General features: G+C 33.5%; 3 protein-coding genes across 5 annotated transcripts; all 3 read right to left on the bottom strand.

The window, feature by feature from the left end:
- Nucleotides 1-24: 24 nt before the first annotated feature.
- Nucleotides 25-15,382, bottom strand: unc80 (unc80, NALCN channel complex subunit). Of its 3 annotated transcripts, XM_015927220.3 has the most exons (12): nt 15,102-15,382; nt 14,846-14,995; nt 11,797-12,251; nt 11,389-11,722; nt 8,813-11,159; nt 5,140-8,710; nt 4,901-5,055; nt 4,321-4,827; nt 3,797-4,239; nt 3,595-3,705; nt 1,802-3,507; nt 25-1,732 (listed from the first exon to the last, which is right to left on the bottom strand). In XM_015927220.3, exons 1-12 carry the CDS (start codon nt 15,185-15,187, stop codon nt 1,167-1,169), a joined length of 10,431 nt encoding a protein of 3,476 aa, XP_015782706.2. In that variant the 5' UTR covers nt 15,188-15,382; the 3' UTR covers nt 25-1,166. The 3 variants fall into 3 exon arrangements, with proteins under 3 accessions (XP_015782706.2, XP_015782704.2, XP_015782705.2); XM_015927218.3 differs by having other exon boundaries at nt 5,140-11,159; XM_015927219.3 differs by having other exon boundaries at nt 5,140-11,159; nt 11,836-12,251.
- A 161-nt stretch (nt 15,383-15,543) lies between these two features.
- On the bottom strand, nt 15,544-17,913 carry LOC107360853 (ribitol-5-phosphate transferase FKTN). Its single transcript, XM_015927577.3, has 3 exons — nt 17,452-17,913; nt 17,351-17,377; nt 15,544-17,266 (listed from the first exon to the last, which is right to left on the bottom strand). The coding sequence occupies exons 1-3, from the start codon at nt 17,545-17,547 to the stop codon at nt 15,974-15,976; spliced, it is 1,416 nt and encodes a 471-aa protein (XP_015783063.1). The 5' UTR covers nt 17,548-17,913; the 3' UTR covers nt 15,544-15,973.
- A 355-nt stretch (nt 17,914-18,268) lies between these two features.
- Nucleotides 18,269-21,685, bottom strand: LOC107360753 (ethanolaminephosphotransferase 1). Its single transcript, XM_015927473.3, has 3 exons — nt 20,898-21,685; nt 20,526-20,755; nt 18,269-19,807 (listed from the first exon to the last, which is right to left on the bottom strand). The coding sequence occupies exons 1-3, from the start codon at nt 21,586-21,588 to the stop codon at nt 19,529-19,531; spliced, it is 1,200 nt and encodes a 399-aa protein (XP_015782959.1). The 5' UTR covers nt 21,589-21,685; the 3' UTR covers nt 18,269-19,528.
- Between the last annotated feature and the right edge of the window lie 48 nt (nt 21,686-21,733).

The raw sequence follows: 21,733 nt of genomic DNA, 5'->3' as shown, positions 1-21,733 counted from the left end.
AAATGAATCAAATGCAAATGCAAATTAGATGTGAAATGATTTACTTTAATCTATTTGATAAAATTGGAAAGGAATTATCATTTGTTTCAACAGTTAACGTTATTGTAAGTAGATTGAATTGTAGGATTGAATATGAGCTTTGCTGAAAATAATTTAGTCGATGTATGTCGGTTAATTATGAGAGAAAAATGTTAATGAGCCAATTAAGCTCGAATTGGACTGTTAATTAAGTTAATAATTTATTTGAGTCCTTTAGTTACAATGAGAATTGAGAAAGGAAAAGAAAAGGTTTAATATCTTTTGGATTTTTTGAGTTGTTGGAAGAATAAAGCATAGAATATTGCTTTAACATGATCATGATAATAGTGATAACGATCAAGAATATTGTTACAATGTAAATCATAATATAAGCTTGTGAATGATAAACAATCAAAATTAAAATTATCGCAATTTAATTTGAATTGTTGCGCTTTCGAATGCGAATCGATGTGATCAGCTTTTTTGTTTTTCATTATTTGGATTAACTTATTGAATGATTTCAGTTTTATAATAAAATCCTTTGATCATTTTCAGTTGATTTCAATTTAAAAAGATGCTATTGTTTTACACTGACAACTGGATTGTTTAACAACTAAATAATCAATTAATTGGCGCTAACTAGTGTAAATGGGTAACTTTGTGACGATCCTAAAAAGATAATATTGTTTTCTTATAGCATTTTCTTTTCCTTATTTCTCATTCAATTAGTTCTAACTAATAATATTTATCAATGAATAATTAATAACCAGTCAATCAAGAAAAAAAAGGTGATAACTTTATGATCACTGATTTTCAAAGTAAAATCTTCCAGCTGTAGATTAACAGAGAAAAAAATAACTGAAAGATTGCCTTTGTTATTGATTCGTTGCTGATTTTGGGACGTATAAATTAGCCAAATTTGAAAGAGACAGAAAAAAGGGTTTGCTGACAAAAGGAGGTTGTAATGGATAAACTTGCTTTGCTTTGTGTTGCTGCTTCATCTGAATTACAATTGTATTTGATTTTGTTTCTTATCAATTTGTTCATTTGTTTGATTTGCCTTTCAATTGTAAAAACAGTTGGACTTTTTGGACAAGCATTTGATTTGTGGCTGATTTTTCTGACCAACTAAATATTATTTAACAGGGCTACACTTGAAGTGAGTCAGATTGGATGGAAGTCAGTTTATCCAAGAGAACAATATTTTCACTGTTTTCATTGTTATCACAATTTTTGGCTGATGATGAATCCTCTTTGGTCTCATCTTTTTGGCTTTCTTGTTTCTTGGATAATCCCGTTGATTCGATCACCTTAGTCACTGCTTTAAGTTTCAACGATCCAGATTGAGTTAATACTGTTGTTGATGGTTCATCACTACCAGTTTCATCAACATTGGAAGGATTCAGAAAACCTGCTCCTTTACGTGATTTTCTGAAACGAAATGTTTTTCTACTTTGAGCTTTTTGACGTTGTAGTCGATGTTTAGGTCTATCAATATCATCATTTTCAGTAGAATCCTGTCGATTTGCTTCTTGATCAGAGCTTTCAGATTTATCCTCCTTCTTACTAGATGGATCATCTTCAAGACTATTGCTGTTCATCTTTTTCTTCAGTTGATCACGACGGTTCCCTATTTTGCGACCATCTACTGTTGATTGACGGTATAAACGAGGTTCTGATTGAGTTTGTTCAGTTCCATTTGCTTTTGATTCGCCTGAAAGACAAACATGACAAAATTATTAGTTAAATTGAAAGAATAAAAAATTTTACTAAATAAAATTACCTTTAGTTTCAGATTTATCCAATGGATTAGATGGATAACTTGTCCTTCTTATAAAATTACCCAATAATTTGCTTTTATCCGCATTATTTTCCATTGGAAGCTTAACACTGGTTCCTCTATTTAAATTTGTCCTATCGATACGGAAGCTTAACCCTCTTAAAAGAGATGGGCGCTTAGGAACTCCAGGAGCGTTTGATACTGATTGACCTTCAGCTGTATGATCAGAGGGTTCTTCAGCTGAAGCTTGAGAAGATGATGCTGGAGGTTGACCTCTTGAAACTCCTGAATGAAGCGATGAAGCAAATGTAAAACTAAGGCGATGACTGATTCCATGAGTTGTTGGCTTGGCCTTTTCATCTATTCCCATCTTTGAGCTGACTAGATCATCTTTAAGTCCACGAAGCTCGGCAAACAGACAGACTAATAATTGACCTCTACTTCGACAATGAGGCATATTTTGTCCCTCCAGTTTACATCGAATCAATTGCTGATAAAAGTATTCTTGATCATTATCACAAATTTTTTGCAACAATTTATAACGAATAAGAGGAAGGAGAAGAACGAAAAGTGGAGTTCGATGAGTAACGACGAAATCAATAAAATTCCAGAATGTAACACCTTTAAAATTCTTATCAGCATTTTCACGAATACAACGAGCAATTCGATACCAATCATTGGATAATTGTCTCTCAAAGCAAACCATCATTATTTTTAAGCCTAAAAGACCAATTTGTTGAAGGGAAGATTGAAAGGCTGCATGAGAATGTAAATATGAAGATTCAGCTGATTTTGATCCACTGCTACCTCCTATTTTGGATGATGGATTTAACGAGTTGAGAATAACTGAAAGTATAAATGTAATATCACAGGGACGAAGTTTTGGAACATTGTTCAGTCCACCAGAGATACGAATACACATTGGATAAATCATGTTCAATAGATAAATTTCGGTTTTCTCTGGATTGGTAAATGCTCCTGAACAAATGGTTTCTAGGGTTTGAGTCTCTCCTAATTGTAATAACTGCATGGCAATCAGTCTAACGGCAACTGAACAAAAACCTGGTGGTGGTGATTGAGATAAGGCCATGGCCCATGAAGATTGACTAGGTATATTGTCACCTATTAATCCTGAATTACCCGAATCCCCTAAAATAATACTTTGTCCGACAGCAATAAGAGATTTAAGATGAGGTAGATGAACAATGTATGGATGCTTCAGAAAAGTTGAATACACTCCTTTCAATAAACGCTTTGCTGCTTCCCAGTCAGTTAATCTTTTAATGGCTCCTTGCTTGGCAATTTTATTGAACATTTTATCGAGTCGACGAAGAATCATGATTAATGCTGGCCTCATTGATTCTTGACGCCATTCCGAATTGGGCAGAATTTCATTCATATAGCGAACTAAACCTCGACAAGCCATAGTTTGAGGGTCGTATGGGCTTACTTTAAGTAAAGCATGAGCAACTTCGGCAAGTCGTAGATGACATTTTACATCCAACAGTTCGTATGATGAATTTTTCTGATGAAGATCAGGAACTTTTTTACTCAAATCAGCCAATCTAACGGCAGAACGAGTCAAAAACTCTGTCACAATATTGAGTAAAGTATCCCTAGGTCGTCTGAAATCTGCTCTAATTATATCAGAATCTTCATCACCATGTTGTTGTCTTGATCGAGTTGGAAAATAATTATCGCCCATAAATCTATATTAAAAGTATCAAAATATGATCATAAAATTACTTCAGTTGTCTTATAATTAGTGATATAATAAAGCAAAGGGAGAAACTTACTTTGAATGGCTATCTTCGTCTACATCGATTGGAGGTGAATAAGCTCCTCGTGAAGTATTTTTCATACTTGATCCTCTCAAATCTATTGCTCTTTGAGGTCCCGTGAAATTTCTGGATCAATTAATAAAAAATAAAAAATCGGTCAATAATGAATTGTATAAATACTCTCAGTGTTGATAAAAGAGCTGGCTTGCCAATTTACCTTGTTAAGGCCTCACAATTACGGATAAGTGTTTTTATACAGACAGAAATATTATGAATCATTTGAAGCTCTGTTTTAGGTCCACCCGGAGTCTCTTTCTTCATTGTTAGATTTTGCATATGTTTCATAAATAAAGGAAGTATTGTTTCTAAAATGGTCAGCATTTGGTGTCCTCGTTGAGAATCAGCAGCATAAGCAGCTACAGTTACACACAATGAAACTGCATCAAGAATAGTTAAGGCCTCGGGATCCATTTGATAACAAAAATCAAGAGCCTTTAAAGGTTTTTCTGCATCCACAAGTTCAAGAATATCCAATGGATCAACAATATATTGACCGAGAGATTGAAGGAGCTGAAAAAATGCTTTTGGCTGAACTCTGGAAGCATCACCGATTGAGCTTGAGCTATCAATATCCAAAATGGGAGCTGCACTACCAAACAACTGAAATAAATTAAACAAACAATTTTAGTTAAACAAAAACAGAACAAAACAAAATTAGTTAGACTTATTGATCAACTTTACCTGAAGTATGAAAGGTTTTCGATGAAGTATGTAAAACTGTTTACAAACAAATTCAATAGTTCGACAGAGAAGCCCATTGGTTTGATGATTTGAATAAATGCGAAGCAGAGTTGGCATAATAAGAAGATAACCATTTACTGAGAAGATATTTTTAAATTGATGAGCAGCATTTAAGAAAGTAGCCATTGAAAGGCGAAGGACAGCGGCATCCTCACAATGAAGAACCAAAGTTCCATTGACAACGTTAAGAAACAGGTGAATATCAGCGGACTGAGCAAAAAAGCCTGAAGTGACCTCCAGCATTCGACTAACTAATTTAACCCAAACAATCTTATGTAAAGTATCCATACCAAGCATTTGTTTACCCATTGGACCTTTGTACAAATTAAAATTAGCCTCTAAAGCCTTACGAGGAAAAGATGGTAGCTTCATCAATTCATCATGTAAAAACAAAACTCTTTGTATTGCCAGATATTGAGATTTTACAATGGATAAGCTCATTAAAACCTGGAAGAAAAAAAATAACGGCAAGAATTAGAATTGTTAATAAGATAAAAAACAATTGAAATGGTCAACTAACCTTTCCAAGCTCAACAAATTGTAATTTGAAAGCTTGTTGTTGAAGTTTCTCGTATGCTTCTGCTGGATTCATTCGTACTAAAGATAATTGTGGATATTGTGATCTTTTGAAGAAATAAAAATCTCTAACATAAGCATTTAAATTGTGCATTTGATCTGAAAAAAGTAAATTTTAAAAATTTAAATTGATTAGAGGATAAATTTTTAGTATAAATAATTTGAATGTTAAAATTAGCTTACTTGTTTTGGTGTCCACGAGGAAGTATTCATTGACTAGAGATAGATCAATGTTCATTGTATCTAAACTATCAATTAGAACCTGATAAAATTGAGTGTCTTCATGAATAGGAAATTGGGAAGGAATTGTGGCAGCATCATTGCTGTGGACGATAACCTTTTTAGCACTTGGAACGTTCGCAGTGATTAATAAAGTAGCATCACACTGCTCCTTACGAAAAACCTGTTTTAAATCTTTAAGAAACAAACCATGAACACAGGGAATAACCAACCAAAGAACGGACAAAGTTGTACCAATCATTTCTTGGCTTCCCTCGACTGGTGAACGAACGTAAAACATGATAAAACCAATAAGATAATTATACAGAGTATATGCTGCTTGAGCGGGAAGTCGAGGCATGAAACGTATTAATCGACGAAGTATTTGGAAGATCATTTTTTGTCCTTCTCTGGTTAACTTTTCAAAAAGATGACGAAGAAAGAGAACTGTGTCTTCAACTAAACAATGCCACACAACCTTGTAGGCAACCTCATATATTGCTGATCCAGTACCACTTACTTGTGGATCATTGAGTAAATTTATAATTGTAATGGCCGCTGAACAAAGACAAGACGGAAATATTGCTTGTGCAACCTGTTTATGGTGAGAAGCGGGTTTCTCTGTGGCAATATCTTCATCACCCTCTTCAGGTTCATCAGCTCGAAATAATGCAGGCTCATAAGCAGCTTCATTACAAGTTGGAACAGATGAGATGCGATAATTTTCCCTCTCTTCACGCAATTTAGCTTCTTCGTCCTGTAATACCTTGTTAACCAATTCAATTTGCTGTTTACGCCGAGTTTTGGTTGCTGTGACAAAAGATTTTTGTAACACTTGCTCCTGACTGATGGTTACCTCTTCAACTTTTGATTTAGTTGGTGGCATCCAAGGTGGATCAGCAACTGGCATGGTGGGTAATGCAATTTTTGGTGATGGCAAAGTAAATTCAATCACTGGTGGAGGCACTTTGAACACTAAGTGGGCTCCATCTTCCATTCGTTGCCAACATTGATGACGAGCCCTCCAAATGGCATAAAATTTATTAATTGCTTTGATTCGATTAGAAGGATCTTCTGAAGATAATTCATCTGAAAGTAGTTTGGACGCATACTCTGGACTTTTGACTGCAGCTATAATAAATGCAACTGAACATGATGTACGAACATCTTGATCAGTCTCAAGAATCATTTTCCATGAAAGGGAAAGAAGCGAATCAATTGATGGTGCTGATAAATTTAAAAATCCTTTGATTAATGCTGAAATTGAAGAGTGAAATAAATTTTTAACATGATTGTTGATGAACAATAAACTTGGATTAGTTGGCTCAGAGTGGCTTGATTTTGTTGAACCATATTTTCTGATTGATGAATCACCATAACCAGAACCAGTTGCTCCAGCTTCAATATCATGGTGTGACAAAAGTCCAGTTGAACTGTGTAATGAATGAGTCTTCAAGAAACTGTCCTTGTCAACATAACGATCTGCATTGTGAGTTGCACTTAATTTACGTCTTAAAGGCGAGCTTGGTCCAGTTATTATCTTCTTAAATTTCTTTTCCTTCTTAAGAGCATCTTCTTTATCATCAATAACCCTAACAATTGAATCAATTGACGGTACAACATCTGGCTCTTCATAAACCTTTTTGATTACCTTGATTAACCGTGAACATGATCGCATTGACCGATGATAACAATTGGTATTACAAAAGTTTTTATGATTACATTCAAAGTCGAGACTATTGATCACATTAATGATAACCTTTAACCACGGCATGTTCCGAATAATCTCAGAATCATCAGCTGATAGCATATCATTGGGATCACAAGTTTGTCCATCGTCAGACATCACTCCAGGTGATTCCTCTCCACTGATATCAGCGCGTTCACTTGTGTCACTTTTCTCAGAGATTCCACTCACTTTACGTCTTGATCGTAAACTATCTGCTCGTTGTATCAAATTATTAGTTAATCCAGTTGAGTCTTCATCATCTTCAATGACAATTGTTGATGAACGCTGTTTGGTTTTACGATCTTGATTACGCTTCAGTTTGATGGAGCGACGCTTAAAACTTCCACTATGAGGGCCATTATTTGATGCGGTGCCTGTTGCTCGACGAAGGAGATGAGGACGAGTTGGTTGAGCAGAGCTTTGAGATGCTCTTTTAAGCGGTTTCTTTGGATCATCATTTCCAGCAGTTTCTCCTCCTTTTCCTCCTGGGTCACCGTCGGTTCCAGTAACTGTGGTATTGCTACTATGGTCAGAATTATTTTCACCATCAGCTTCATGTAAAACAAAACTAATCCTTCTGTCACCTGGATGATGAGCTTGTCCATAAGTTTGTTCAGCCAGTGATATTAAACTATGGGCTGATGTTTGACTAAAACCAAGGCTACTTAAAGCCATGCTCCAGCGTCTATTAGCAGTCATGGTTCGTGGTTCAAATGTACTTGGTTGTCGTATCGATGATTTAGAGGCACGATTGGGTAAATATTGATGGGTCTCCCGAAGGAAAGCAGTTATTTCAAACAACAAACAACAAGCAGCCATTTTCAATGAGAATGGACAATCATTTCCAGCTTGACTGATTGATGATTCAATGAGAAAATCTTCACAATCTTCTTCATTCTTTAATTGTTTTCTTTTACTTTCATCTTGGTTAACATTTGATTCATCTTCTTTGGAAATATTTTTCTCATTGAAAACTATCTCTTCCAAATGAGCTCCTAAAGCTTCAGCCCAGAGATAAAACATTCGTCCAGCATTTCTATGGAGACTTTGTGAAGCTCTATCCCTAAGACAAGATCCTGATCCACTTTTAACAGCTCCAGGTCGAAAAATGGGAAAATTAAGTTTCATCCAGCTAGGCCATGAACCTTTATTACACCGATGAACAAAATGAGCACATTCTAAGAAAAATGCTGCCCTTGATAAAACCGGTGCTTTAATATCAAGAACAGCGGCGATTAACGGAGGATCTGGAAGAGTTCCAGGAGAACAAGTTTCCAGTAGAAAAGCGAATTTAATCATTCCATTTCTAATGGCTGGCATACAAATCAAACGATTATCTCGATATGAAATCGTCTCTTCTTGACGATAAATTCCATCCATTTCAAAAGAATCACGTCGTTTGAGAGAATCTAAATTATCTTCAAAGCTCCCTTGTTTACTTCTACCTTTGCCAAAAACATTTTTAAATTGATCTTCCATTCTTTTACGAGCCTTCAGGAACGTTGAACCAACATGACTTGATGATTTACCGCCTATTTTAGGGGTTCGATTTTGGAAACTTGGTCTGCGACTTAGCTTTTCGGCAATATTACTTCCAGATGACGTTCTCAAGCCTTCGTTAAGACTATTTTCATTGAATAAGGCACTTGAAGGTCCGGTCATCCCACTTTGCCCACCAGCAGGTCCAGATGAAAATAGTTCAGATGTAGGAATAAATACATCAGACTGTCCTCCTCCTTTGCTAGACTTGTCTCCTTTCAACCAATTGACTAGATTAAATTCGCCCTTGTCGGTTCCAGGGGTCATCTTAATTGATTTTTGAAGTAATAAGTCATCATCAGTTATACTCATTCGTGGTGATGCTGATCTGTTAATTCTTAATAAGGCAGGAGTACTTGAATGACTTACTGAAAGATTAGTTGCTGGCATGGACAGTCCCAAGTTTCCTGATCCACTTCCACTGCCTCCAACACCTAATGGACCTTCTGGACCACTTGTACTTTCTTCAACACCACTTCCTCCACCACCACCAGACCATATAAAATTTGGATAATCTTCAAATATACTTTGATTACTTGGAGCTTTTTTAATTCCTACATTGCTATTCTTTTTACGAAAGAAAGACTTTCTATGAGATGCACTTTTCTCACTTTCATTGGTTTCAATTGGAGTTCCTGTGAACATAAATGGACTTGGAGTATATGCTGCTCTAAGATCTGACCCAATATCAGGTTCACTTCCAGTTGTCTTTCCTAACGTTGATCTACCTGGGAGAGGGCGACCTGATTCTGAAGCTGGCTTGTTACGGGTTGAAACACTTTCAAGGCTTTCTAGCAGACCACTCAAGGCAACTTGCCGAAATGTACCTCCATGATTGTCTCGAATGTAACCAATCAATTGCCTTATATCACAATAAATGGACATATTTTCTTGTGCTTTCAATTCCTTTTCCATACCAACTAAGCGAGTAATTAATGAATTGAATACACAATTAATAATTACTCCTTCAACACCTGAAACATCTAATCTTTTGAAACCAGCACCAAAGTTATTGGCATATCCAGTTCGCCCATGATTTCCTATATGATTACCAATATGGGCAAATCCTGCCGCTAGTCCATTAGGGCCAGTTGAAAGTCCACTGCATAATCCATTGACTGGTCGGTTTCGAGTTGAGCTATTTGGTGATATAATTGGAGACCTTTCTGAGCAGAAACCAAGGAACGAATGAAATGTATCAACAACCTCTTGGAGTGGCCGGCGGATTACCATATCTTTCAAAAAATCATTGAATTCATTTTCATTTGTATGATAAAGAAGGGTTAACATATAAACAATCTCTTTTCGTCCAGCATCAGATTGTGATGAATGACCTTCATGGCATGAATAAGGACAACCAAGATTACGGCAAACTTTCAATACTGTATCCAAAAATATTTGGTAAACATTGAGCTCTTCACTTGTGGTCAACTTCAATTTTTGAATTGTATTAGGTGACTCGTCAAAGGTAGTAGTTAACATATCTGATAAATCAGCTGAATTACAATTACGGAGTAAGCCCAAGGTTATCAGGGAATCAAGTATATTGATTATACCTTGGCAAACTCGATGAGAACAAACATTATCACGTAAACTGACCGAATGGACAGCTTTGAGGATCACAAGTAAACTTAAATGGCCCGATCTGGCGATATAGTGAATTGATCCAGGAGCTTCATTTGATGGATCAGTGAAATATGTTATGTTTGAATCTGTTTGACTTCGAGTTATTGAGTATTGCCTACACGGTGGATAATAAATAGACCGGTTTACAGTCCCAGAACGGTCTTCTTCTTTTAAACTATCATTTGGTTCTTGATTTATAAAGAATTGAACTGATGCAACAGGAGAATGTTCAGTTACCGTTATTATTGGATTGGGAGCAGTAAATTGGCTTTGATTACCAACTGTTTCAGGCATTCCAAAGATTCCCCCTGCATCTGCTCCATTGGTTACTCCAGCATTGGTTCCGCTAAGAGCGTCTGAAAGGCCAACAGTTGATGTTACCCGTTTAAATGAAAGTCTTGAATCACTAATTCGTGAAACTCTTTCTAAACTTGGTGAATCTGAGCCATGTTTATCTGAATCAAATAGATGCAATGAAGGCATGCTTTTGCCGCGTATTAATTCAAACTTAATTTTACACCATTTAGAGTCTATACTTGATTCATCGTGAACTCCTAAAGCTGATTTTGGTCTTGGCGGAGATTTTTTGCTCTGCTTTTTACTATCCTCACTTTTGGTTGAACCAGTTAGCATATCATCTCCCAATGATTTACCATTTTGCCGAGTTGAATAATTAATATAAGGCGTTGACGATTTATCACCAGGTTGATCATGTTTAACAGTTGATGATTCACTAATATTACTCTGAGTATCTCTGGTTTTTTGTCTTTTTGAGCCACCAGATCTTCTGATCAATGAACCACCAAAAAATCCTGTATTGCTACTACTTGAATTACCTCCTGGGTCACCCCAATTAATACTATTACCACTAATTGATGAACGACGGAGTTCTGAAAATGAGGCTACTCGGCTTGAAGAAGTTAAATTTGTTGATGGAAATAGACGTTGATCATAATTAGCTCCAGAGTAATCAGTTTTAATTGAATTGTCAAGACCATAATTAAACAAGTTGATACTTTGAATAGGAAGAGACGAACTCCGAGGACGCTGGAAATCTGCTTCGTTGATTTGTTCCTGAATACTTTTCAATCTAGTAGCAAATTGAGAAAACAAACCAGATTACATACTAATCAAGTAAATTACTAAACAAAAAAATAATTTTGAGCTTTTCCTTAAACTATCTAACTCAGTAAAATCATCAATGATGATCTTACATTGGATAATGTTTACATTGAGTAAGAAAACTAAAATTTATTTAGGTTAAATTAAACAAAATAATAACTAATGATAGTTCAGCCAACAGAAACAGAGATGATTACCTTTTAATGAAATAATTGAGACTCCAATGAATCCCCTCTTCTAGCCATTGTGAAGTAAAGAGACATCTTAAAGTCGCAACATCAAGATATGTGGCCATCATGGGCTCTGATAAGCGTTTAAACCCTACTCCTTCACCATCTTTCTTCATCTCACTTTTATCGTCATGAGCATCTTCCAAGTTGGCAGCCTTCTCATTATTAACTATTGGCGGGATTGATGATTTACCAATTGTTTCGTTAGTTTTGGAACCATGGACGGGACTAGTTGACTTTCCAATTCTCTTGTCTTCTTGGGATGGTGATACTTGTTCATCTTTGTCAGCCTTGACATCAGCTAATAAAAAATATGAAATACAAAATGTTATTTGAACTGATTGACACATGGAAAAATGAAAGCAATTTCATTACCTCCAAGAAAAACATCACCAAATTTAGGTCTTAGTTTACCTTCAAACCTTGAGGCTCTCAAAATATTACGTCTGGGTTTAACCTGAGCAACAAAACTGGGTATATCTGGGTGTTGATAATCAAACAATGGACCCCACAATTTATGTCCATTTTCGAGGCGAAAACTTGTTAGAAAATCTGAATTTTTTAGATAAGAGATGAGCGGAGAGAAAAGGTAAACAAAAAGCTCAATAGTTGTTATTGGAAGAAGATAATGATCAATAGGGCGATTAATTCCTTGTTCAATTTCAGCATCAGCACATTCTTCAGCAGCATCCAGGACAATCCAATGAAGGGTGTACAATAGTTTAGTCTCAGCAGCACCAAGTTTATCCAAGTTACTGTTTTTCCGATTGTAAAGTAACGCTGAACAACAATGCATCACATGAGGTAAAGAAGCTTGAACAAGTTTCCACCTGAAAATTGTCCAATAAAGAACCAAATAAACAACAAATCATCAGTAAAATAATAATAATTATCAATACAAAATAAAATTAAACTAATTGAATACAACTAATTGAGGATAAACAATTAATTTGCTATGAAAAACAAACCAGACACAACACATGTTTAAAAGACATTGAAAAGCAAACTTAGCCAAGCATTAAACATGAAGATCGTCTGACTAAAAATGGTTTAATGTTCAAAGCGCAAAAAATACAATTTTTAACCGAAACCAATTTTTATTTGAACAAAATTAAATTTAACCAATTAATAAACATTTTAAACCTTTAAATGACCAAAAAATGACCAGTTTTAAGCATTAAAATGCCATCCTTTACATAAATACACAATAAATAAACAAGAGATGTGAAAATTGAAGGCCTGTTATACAAGAAAAAGTGTGAAAATAATGTTTATATACGGACAAATCTAATGTTACCTGTTTTATTGACTCGATAATCAAATAAACTGTGTAAATTGTGTTTACAATCAGTTATTAGTTATACTTGACAAGCCAAACAAAAAAAAAGACCAAAAAAAGACCAAACTTTACAATGATTTGAAAGAGACTTGAAACTGACAATGTTCAAGTTATGCGCAATGCAGTTTGAAAAGAAAAAGTGTTTTAGTTGTTATTAGAACTCGAAAATCATATTTACTTTCAAGTCATTAGAACGCAGGGTTGTTGACCTTATTTCCATTCACTTATTCAGAAGATATACATGTTTGGTTGACTCCAATAAGCTGTAGTTACTGTTGATAACCAGGATAGTAAACAAAATTCAAGTTTCACTCAACACCAATCCTCAAAAGATCTATTGATTCTTACATTTCAAGAGCATTACATGAAAGACAATCTTATTTTTCATCTGTTTCAATCATCACTATCTTCAATGGTAACATAATAATAATCAGTTTGCAGGAAAAGTGAATTCATTACTTGGTCCATCACTGAAGATATTCATAACAATGGCAAGATAAGCTCAGAAAAAATACTCTAACCACTCATCTTTATTAATTACAAAAAGATGCCTTTTTGGGAGTTGGAATAATTAATTAACCATTTCTCGAAGGTTTACATTTGCTGAATCATAATTGAACACATGAAATAGATTGGCAAAAAATGAATCTTTTTTTCACCCAAAAGTTGAATTTGATTCTCAATTTTAACCCTCCAATTGAGTCAGACAAGGTTATTAATTGATTAATTAAATTAGCTGATAGAAAGGATTCAAGTGTTGAAATCAATAAAATGTAAAGTGTAAGATATACATTAAACTAAAAGGTATTATTTGATATCAAAGATGATTTCAAGGGTTGCTGCGTTGTTTGAGGTGAAAAGGATTGAAGCTAAACAAAGATGAATCTGTCAAGATGAATAAAAAATGTGTTACAGTGAAAAATTGGTCCAATTGAAGGGAAAAATGTAAAGAATGCAAATAAAATGGTTAAACTTTTGCCTTTTTATCGTTGTTAATATAAACAATTGATGATAAATTAAGTTGCATGTTTATTGTTGAAAGATTGCCAAAAAAAGGGTTCAAAAAAATAACAAAATTTTAAAGCAAACAAGAAATTGAAAATCTGGTGAACAACAACAACAACAACAAGAAAATGTTGATCCATTTATGATTATAATGATGACAGGAAAACATTATCAACTTTAATAACCATTTTCACCAGTTTCATGATCAATTATTCATTAGCTAATTGCTATTAATAGATGAGCAAAAAATTTTGATTCTACTTTAGCTCAATGATTATATTAAGTTGCAATATAATAATATGGAAACTTGAAACTTTCACAAGATTATCACAATCAACAATTCAACAATTTTGACAGCTCCAATTGATTGATAAGGTTTGTTAAATATTCATATCGCAAAAAAGCTACAATTAGTTGGTGCAATCAAAAATCCTGCGATCTTAACTCTAGATTCAAATATTTTGGAGGCTTTTTTAACTACTCAGGGACTTTAGGGATCTTTTCAAGATTTAATTTGTAATTTCAATGCATAAATAATGATAAAAAAACGATTGAAAATGTTACTGGTAATTATTGAAACACCAGATAATCAAGTAATGAGTGAAGCTAAATTTATTGACCATTGAGAGTTGAACTGTTGCCGTTGACAGTTTCAGTGTGTGATTTGATAATGATTAAGTCAAGATAAACCCTGTAAATTAATAAATCTTGGATTTGTAATCCAAGTAAGCAACAATAAAAAATATAAATCTAGAAGGGATCAAAGCAAAGCATCAGTCATATGTTTTAAAAATAAACATAGTAATGTTGAAGTAATATTACGTGTAAACAGTGATATTATGAGGCAAAAAAGACTAAATTTAGAGAAGATTTGAAAATGGTAAAAACAATGAAAACAAATGAAAGATAATTGTAAATCGAGTGATTAAATAGATCAACAATAAACTCTAGTTACTGGTAAGAATCATAACGGTAGAGGTTAGTGTAATACTCTGTTGTTGTAGTTTGGTTTGGTCATTTTGTATTCTTTCCTGATTTGGTTTATACATCTAATTGGTTAATTTTAACAATTGTAATTACCTTGAGATGCTTTTGATTGCATCAGTTAAACTTGGTGATAAACCAAATTGAATATTTTGTACAAGAACCTTCTCAAACGATTTACATGCTTCACGTTGCTCCATTGCCAAAGCATCTTGTTGTTTACCAAATTTAGGTCTGATGAAAGGACTAATTTTTAAATGTAAACAAATGGAAATAAATTATTGATCAATGGTTAGGATAGGATTAATTTGGATTAATTAAGGGTTAAAGGGTGGCTTTAACTGTAACTTACCTTGTTTGTCGCCAAAGAAAGGTTTGTATTGGTAAAGGAATGGATTCCTTCTCTTCTTCAGCTTCATTATTTCGCCTTTTGGTCATTTTAGGTATTCACATAATCAATTGATTTTCATCACAAATCCATCAATTGTGAATTTTCGTTGCAATCATCCACTTCAACATCTTATTTTAAGGTAAACCAACTTAAGCTGAACACAATTAAAATGGTTTATTTTTTAAATTTTCAGAGAGACTCAAATTAAATCACATCCTAATAAACCTTCCCAGTAAAACCATCAGTTGATAAAAACAACTCCATGCCAGTTACTCCATCTACTGTTATTCAGTTAATTTATGGAACTTGAAAAGGAAGCAGATATTTTTGAAACTTCACCATGAGCCATTCATTTAATCATTTTCATTGAATTGTTGTTAGAAATTAAATGATCAACAGAGGATTTTGTCATTCAAGTTTTTTCATTGATTTATTATTGGCAATATTTTAATTTTTTGGTCAAATTAGTTGGGAAAGGAATCAATTGAGTAAATCATATTTGAGGATTTTTGTTTAAAACATTTGAATATTGATATTTAGTTCAAATAATTAGTTGATTGATAAGATTAGCGAGATCAAATTGTAAAAAAAGAAATTTACAGTACAGTTAAATTAAAACAAAGATTGTTTAGTTAGTCGATTTCAATCCGTGAAGCAAGTTAAATGGTTTTGTGGTCAAAATCTGGAGGACTGAGTATAAATGAACGAAACTTCCAGTTTTCGAATCAATATTGAGTTTTAGCACCAAAAGCATAAATACATTGGTCATGATAAATTTTCGCAATATGTTTTCACCGTTGCCATTATGATTTGCGAAGTTTTTTTATTTTCGTTTAAATACTATCTGCTGTGGGTGTTAATTGAATAACTTTTGACCATTCTTCTAGAGGCCACCGACCATTAGGATGAACATTAGACGGACTTGATTTCCAATCCCATTTTTCGATAGGAATAGACCAGTTGGAACCATAATTAGCCTCAATATAAACTTCAGTATCACATGGAACTCTAACAAGCAGATCTAAAAATTCTGTCCAACATAAATTGAACTTGGGAAATATATATTTAAATTTGAGTCCAGTTTTGGCTTGAGTACCGCCATTCCATACATGACCAGTTTCAACGTAGAAGAAAAAAACATCCAATTTGATGTTACCATGGCGAAATGAAAGCTCATAACTATCTTCAAATTTTCCAAAAACATGAAGTAAAGGTAAATTGTTCATATAAAAATGGTCAATCATTTCTGGTCTAAAATCTTTTATCCAAATGCCTATGTCAACATCGCCAGAATATGGAATCACATCACACTGACGAAACCAGCCAAGAGCTGTGCCACTGCTAAGCCAAAAAGGTATCCCAAGATCATCAAGGACCGTTTTAACAATAGTAAGTAATTTTTTCACATGAGTACGGTGTGGTTCGAGTTGTTCATTTCGAAAAAGGTTAGACCCATGAGTCGCATAAAATTTTTTAGCTTGACTTTTGTTACATTCGATAAATGGCATATCTTGGACTGGCCGATAAAAGGTTTGTGGTTGTTTTGGTAGTCCTAGTACCAAACCATCAATGACGGTATTGATAATCTCTACTTTATCATAAATTACAGCATGATCTGAATTTACGAAGTCAGCTTTGCGGGCTCCTTGTCTCAGCATCAATCGCTTCTCATAATCGGTAGGTGAAAAAGCTGACGACCACCAATATTTATTAAGGCGTTCATATAAAATGGCAACATGAGTGACATGACTTTTCTTCTGTTTGGCACCTTCTTTGAATATAATTAAATGTAACGGAATCGTCACTTTCAACTCATGATGAAGTAGAGTTGGATCCAAATCGATGAATTGCAGTACAACATAACCTTCCTGTTGTAATGCTTGTACAAGCTTAGCTATCTTTCGATGGTCAATAAATTCTCCAAGAGTTCCAAGGTGTGTAACATCTTGATTATTACACATGAACAAGCAGTAATTTTGATCAATTTGGTGTGGTGATATAGACATTGAAGAAGATGACAACGATGTTGACTTCTTATCAAATATTCTTTTGCATAGTTTACCATCGATGAGGAACAAAGGTATTCCATAATTAACAGCAAGGGAGGTTACCTTATGCAATGATTCCTAAAGCCATTAAGATGATTGAAAAATAAGTTGTAAATATCAACGTAAGAAAGATATTAATGTATCGTTTTAATTCAAGCTTACCCAGATATGGTTAATCACAATTTGGTTCTATTGAGAGATGAAGGAAAGATTAAGAAAATTAGATGATTGAGAGCATAAAATAGTGCAAAAATAAAGCTTACCTTACTAACAACTGATTGTAAGACGATAAGTTGTACTAACAATAGAAAAACGCTTAAAATAATGATTATAAGAATTAAATGAGACTTGATCATCATATAGAGAAGCAGTCTCTGGTGAAAAACTTATCATCGGAGCACGCATCTAAAATAGCATAATTCAAACTAGATTTAGATTTTGATTATGGTTGCAAATGAATATACTACCACTTGATTGTAAATCACAATAATTAAATTAGGTTTGGCGAGAAAGTTAAAAGAACACACAAATTGAACTTATGGCACAAGAATAATTCCATGAATAGTCGTTTGATTTACTGGAATGAACTTCACGATAAATAGATTTGATTAATTATTAGAACATTCAATAATTAAATAAAATTATACAAAAAAACAAATTATAAACATTTCTGATTCACTTGATAATAATCTCAATTGAAAAGCCATGTCTTAACAATGAAGCTTTCACAACTTCAAACCGGCAAACAGCTGATGAGCTTCTCTTGTTTCTATGTGTCACCAAGGAGCAAAGAAACTATTCTTTAGGTCGATGAAACTTGAAATGCAAAACTATTGTATTTTTAAGATAATTCATGATTAATATCTTTCTTAGGTATTGTAGATGAATTATGTCTCTTTTAACAGACAACAACGATTTAGATTTTGATCCATATCAGATCGATTCTATTGATAATTATTGATTTTCTTGTTTAAAAACCAAAAACTAAGCTTTGAGTAGAAAGCGATCTAAAAAATAGCGTTAGTCGACAATTTTTGATTAAAATTTGAAAGAAAATTAGTAATTTCAAACATTTTCAGGTACTTGACTGTAATAGCTGTTTATTAAAAAGTCATTTTCTTTGAAACAAAAAATTGTTGCGAGGGCAAAATTTAAATTTAACATTCATAATGAAATTGAAAAAGCTACATTTTGTAAAATATAGCGTGATAAAGTTGCAAGACATAGAAAGTTTGAATTAAGATCCAGCTCAAATTGATTCACTCAAAACAGAGCGTGAACATAGGTTGGACATATTAATAGAAAGAGAAAAGGACAAACAAAAATGTACAAATAAATTAATAAACCATAGCCCAAAAAATTGTTGGTGATAATCATCTGAAGTAAATTTTCTGAACCAGACGGAAATCAGAAAATTTATCATGAACGCAGCATCTTTGGAGTTCTGGATGACTTGACTTGACATCAATTAATTGTTCATATCTTTCAAAATTCTCTTTTTTCTCTTTGGTTAGCAACTGATTGATGAATGCGATTGGGTGTAGGAAACAAGATGGCGTGTAGAAACCATCAAAACACAAAAGAAAATTAACCATGACTATTCTTTGATTTATAAATTAAATAAGCCAACACTTTTCTGGTCTTCATAATGATTTCCAGGTTTTGTTAGTCAAAATAGCCACGAAAGGATTGTAACTGGAGTCTGTTAGATGGTCAAATGATCTCCATTTGAAGGATTCTTTAAGAATGCATCGAGCAGGCTAAGTAATCCTCTCAAGATTGTACCTTGGTGAATGAATTTCAAAACATCGGACATCCTTTCATCAGCTATTTTGTTTCAGTGGTATCTGGAGCTGTCCATTTAACACTGTAATTTGCTAATTTCCAGTTCTTGAATCTTTCAGGTTTAACGAGTAGATGACTGTGTCAATGTGGCAATTTGCAATCAGCAGAAGATAATTATGAGAAAAGTTGGTAGGATAGAGCAGAATTTTGCGAAGATGTGACAATGAAGTGATGAAGAAAATTAACAATAGCCTTTTTCACTCTGAAGAGGCATTAATAATATGATGAAGACGAGCATGGAAGGTTATGAGATTTGATCGGCTCAATTTTTTCTCAAAAATGGCAAAATTTGATTTCAATTAACTTGTTAGCAGAGAAGTTAATTGTCCTATACTTTGTCTATAAGAAAAGATGAGTCTTGATTGAAAGTTATATGGATGAGCAGATCGTCAGCTTGAAAAAAGAGTTGTAGAAAACAATGTTAATAAGAAAAATTAATCTCACTCAATTTTGATTCATTGAAAACACCAGAACGAAATTATATTATATTCTATGTCAATCTAAATCTCCATTTTTATAGGTTTTGTTTGCTTTTAAAGGCTTAAGAGAGAAACAGTTAATTTTGAAATGTTTACACATTTGCCGCATCACACAAACTCCATAATGAATGTGGGCAAAAGTGATGCATAATGCAAAAATTCGCAGAATTTGAATTTCATACGCTTGCAAGAGTTCCATTTTAAAAACACCAGTGACAATCAATGTTAACGGGAGTAGAAACCAATTGAATCCTTCACATCGAGTTGATGACATTTGACTAACAATCAGTCGGCACTAAAAAATGGTGAAAAAAAAGATTAGTTAATGTGAAATTCAAGAATGTTTTTATTATTCGAAAGATTAGCATTGAGTTGATGACGTATTATGCCACGCCGATTATGATTATTCATCAATACTTTGATGAAACATCTCTTCAAACATGAGAAGAATGAGCAAAAAATGAGATTTGATTACTATACTTGATTATAAGATTAAAGGATTAAAGCAACTACTATAATACAATGTAAGAATATAATAATTTTGACAACTCAGCAGCAAACATCTGGAGAAACTTTGTCATGAATTTCGATCACTTTCTTCAAAAATCGAAAACTAATCCATAAAATTTGATAAATTGCCAACTTTACCTAAAACCATTTCCATTAAAGAAATTGAAGATAAAAATGGTTCATTATGACGTGATAATTCGAATGGATTGCTAGTTCATTCTCAAAGAATGATTATTTTCCACGAAACATAACTAATCATTATTCCTATGAATTTTGCTAACTTGATTGAATCATAACTAAACAATCAGTCTCTAAAAGTATAGTAAAAATATGGTATTTTTTGATGCAACGTTTTATAGATGATGATTAAGACAAATATTAATGCAATAGTAGAACACTTTTCTGTGAAGAAAGTCATAAAATGCATGCAAAGTGAACGATAAGTTTCTGTACGCTCAATGCTTATCCTTGAAATGTAGAAAAAGAAAAATATGATACTTTACACAAATATTTGAGAATAACGTGCCAACCATAAAATAAAACATCCTTGGATCAGTTTCAATTACATTAGTAGGAGAATAGGCAGCCCAAAAAGTTGTGAAACAAAAGAGAATGGCCAACGAAATCAATGGCCTGAAAGATTCCCAAAGGTTGGGTTGTTTCAATGTTTTGTTCTTATAACCTATGTAAACATTGAATATAGTTATTGGAACAGAGAAACCAAAAGCCATGACTGCAAAACAAAGAAAAACAAACATTAGGTAATAAAGCTAAAAATATCCATTCAATCATTAAAGTCTTAAAATGATTTTGAGAAGTTAAAACCAATATATGAATAATATGGAATTGAACTCAAACGAACACTTTCAACTTACCGTGTGTGACTATTTCAAATATCTGTCCGCATGTTAAATTAATGTAAGGTATGGAAATCTTCCAAATTACATTAGAGTAGCAAAAACTCACAATGTAAAGAATGAATAAAATTAATTGACTCGAATCATAACTCCAGGGTAAATAAAGTATACCAGTATTATACTTTTCCCAATGAGAGAGGTAAAATGTTATGAAAACAGCCCAAAAGATGAAAAGAACACGGAATGGAGAATAACTATAGTCTGCGCGCCCAAACATTGAATAAATGCAAAAAGGAACGAACAATGCTGTCCAACTATCCACTCCATGATCCATTAATTCACCTGTTGGACCACTTGATTTTGTTCTACGAGCTTGTTTACCATCAATACCATCAAGAGTGTGAGCAAGAAAATGATTAATGGCACAGACCAGCCAAACCCAAAGAGGTATTTCTGTGGATCCAGATGATGAGGCATAAAAATAATAGTCATAATAGGATAACAAAACAGCATTTGATACAGTTAAAAGAAATCCGACGAATGTCAGGATGTTCGGAGCTATCCAGCAAGGCACAAGCTTGACAACTTGATTCCAAAAGGGATGCATGATGTAATTACTCAAAGGACTAGTATCTACGGAACTATATTTATATTTATCGAAACCTTTCATTTGTTCCTCAGACAAGTATTTATAATCGAAGAGACTCATCTTGAAAAAATTAAATTTTGATCACAGTAATTTAAAACAATTCAACACAGTTAATAAGGAAAAAATACACAATTAATGAAACACCGAAAAATTCATTAGATAATTCATAAGAAAAACACATGACCAGGACTTCAACACCTTCTAT

Source organism: Tetranychus urticae, chromosome 2, assembly GCF_039701765.1.
Source record: "Tetranychus urticae isolate SD_2017Ah chromosome 2, NJAU_TeUrti_SD_1.0, whole genome shotgun sequence".
Lineage (NCBI taxonomy): Eukaryota > Metazoa > Arthropoda > Arachnida > Trombidiformes > Tetranychidae > Tetranychus > Tetranychus urticae.
The sequence above is the reverse complement of the archived record's forward strand: the minus strand, read 5'-3'. Positions and strand labels throughout refer to the sequence as shown.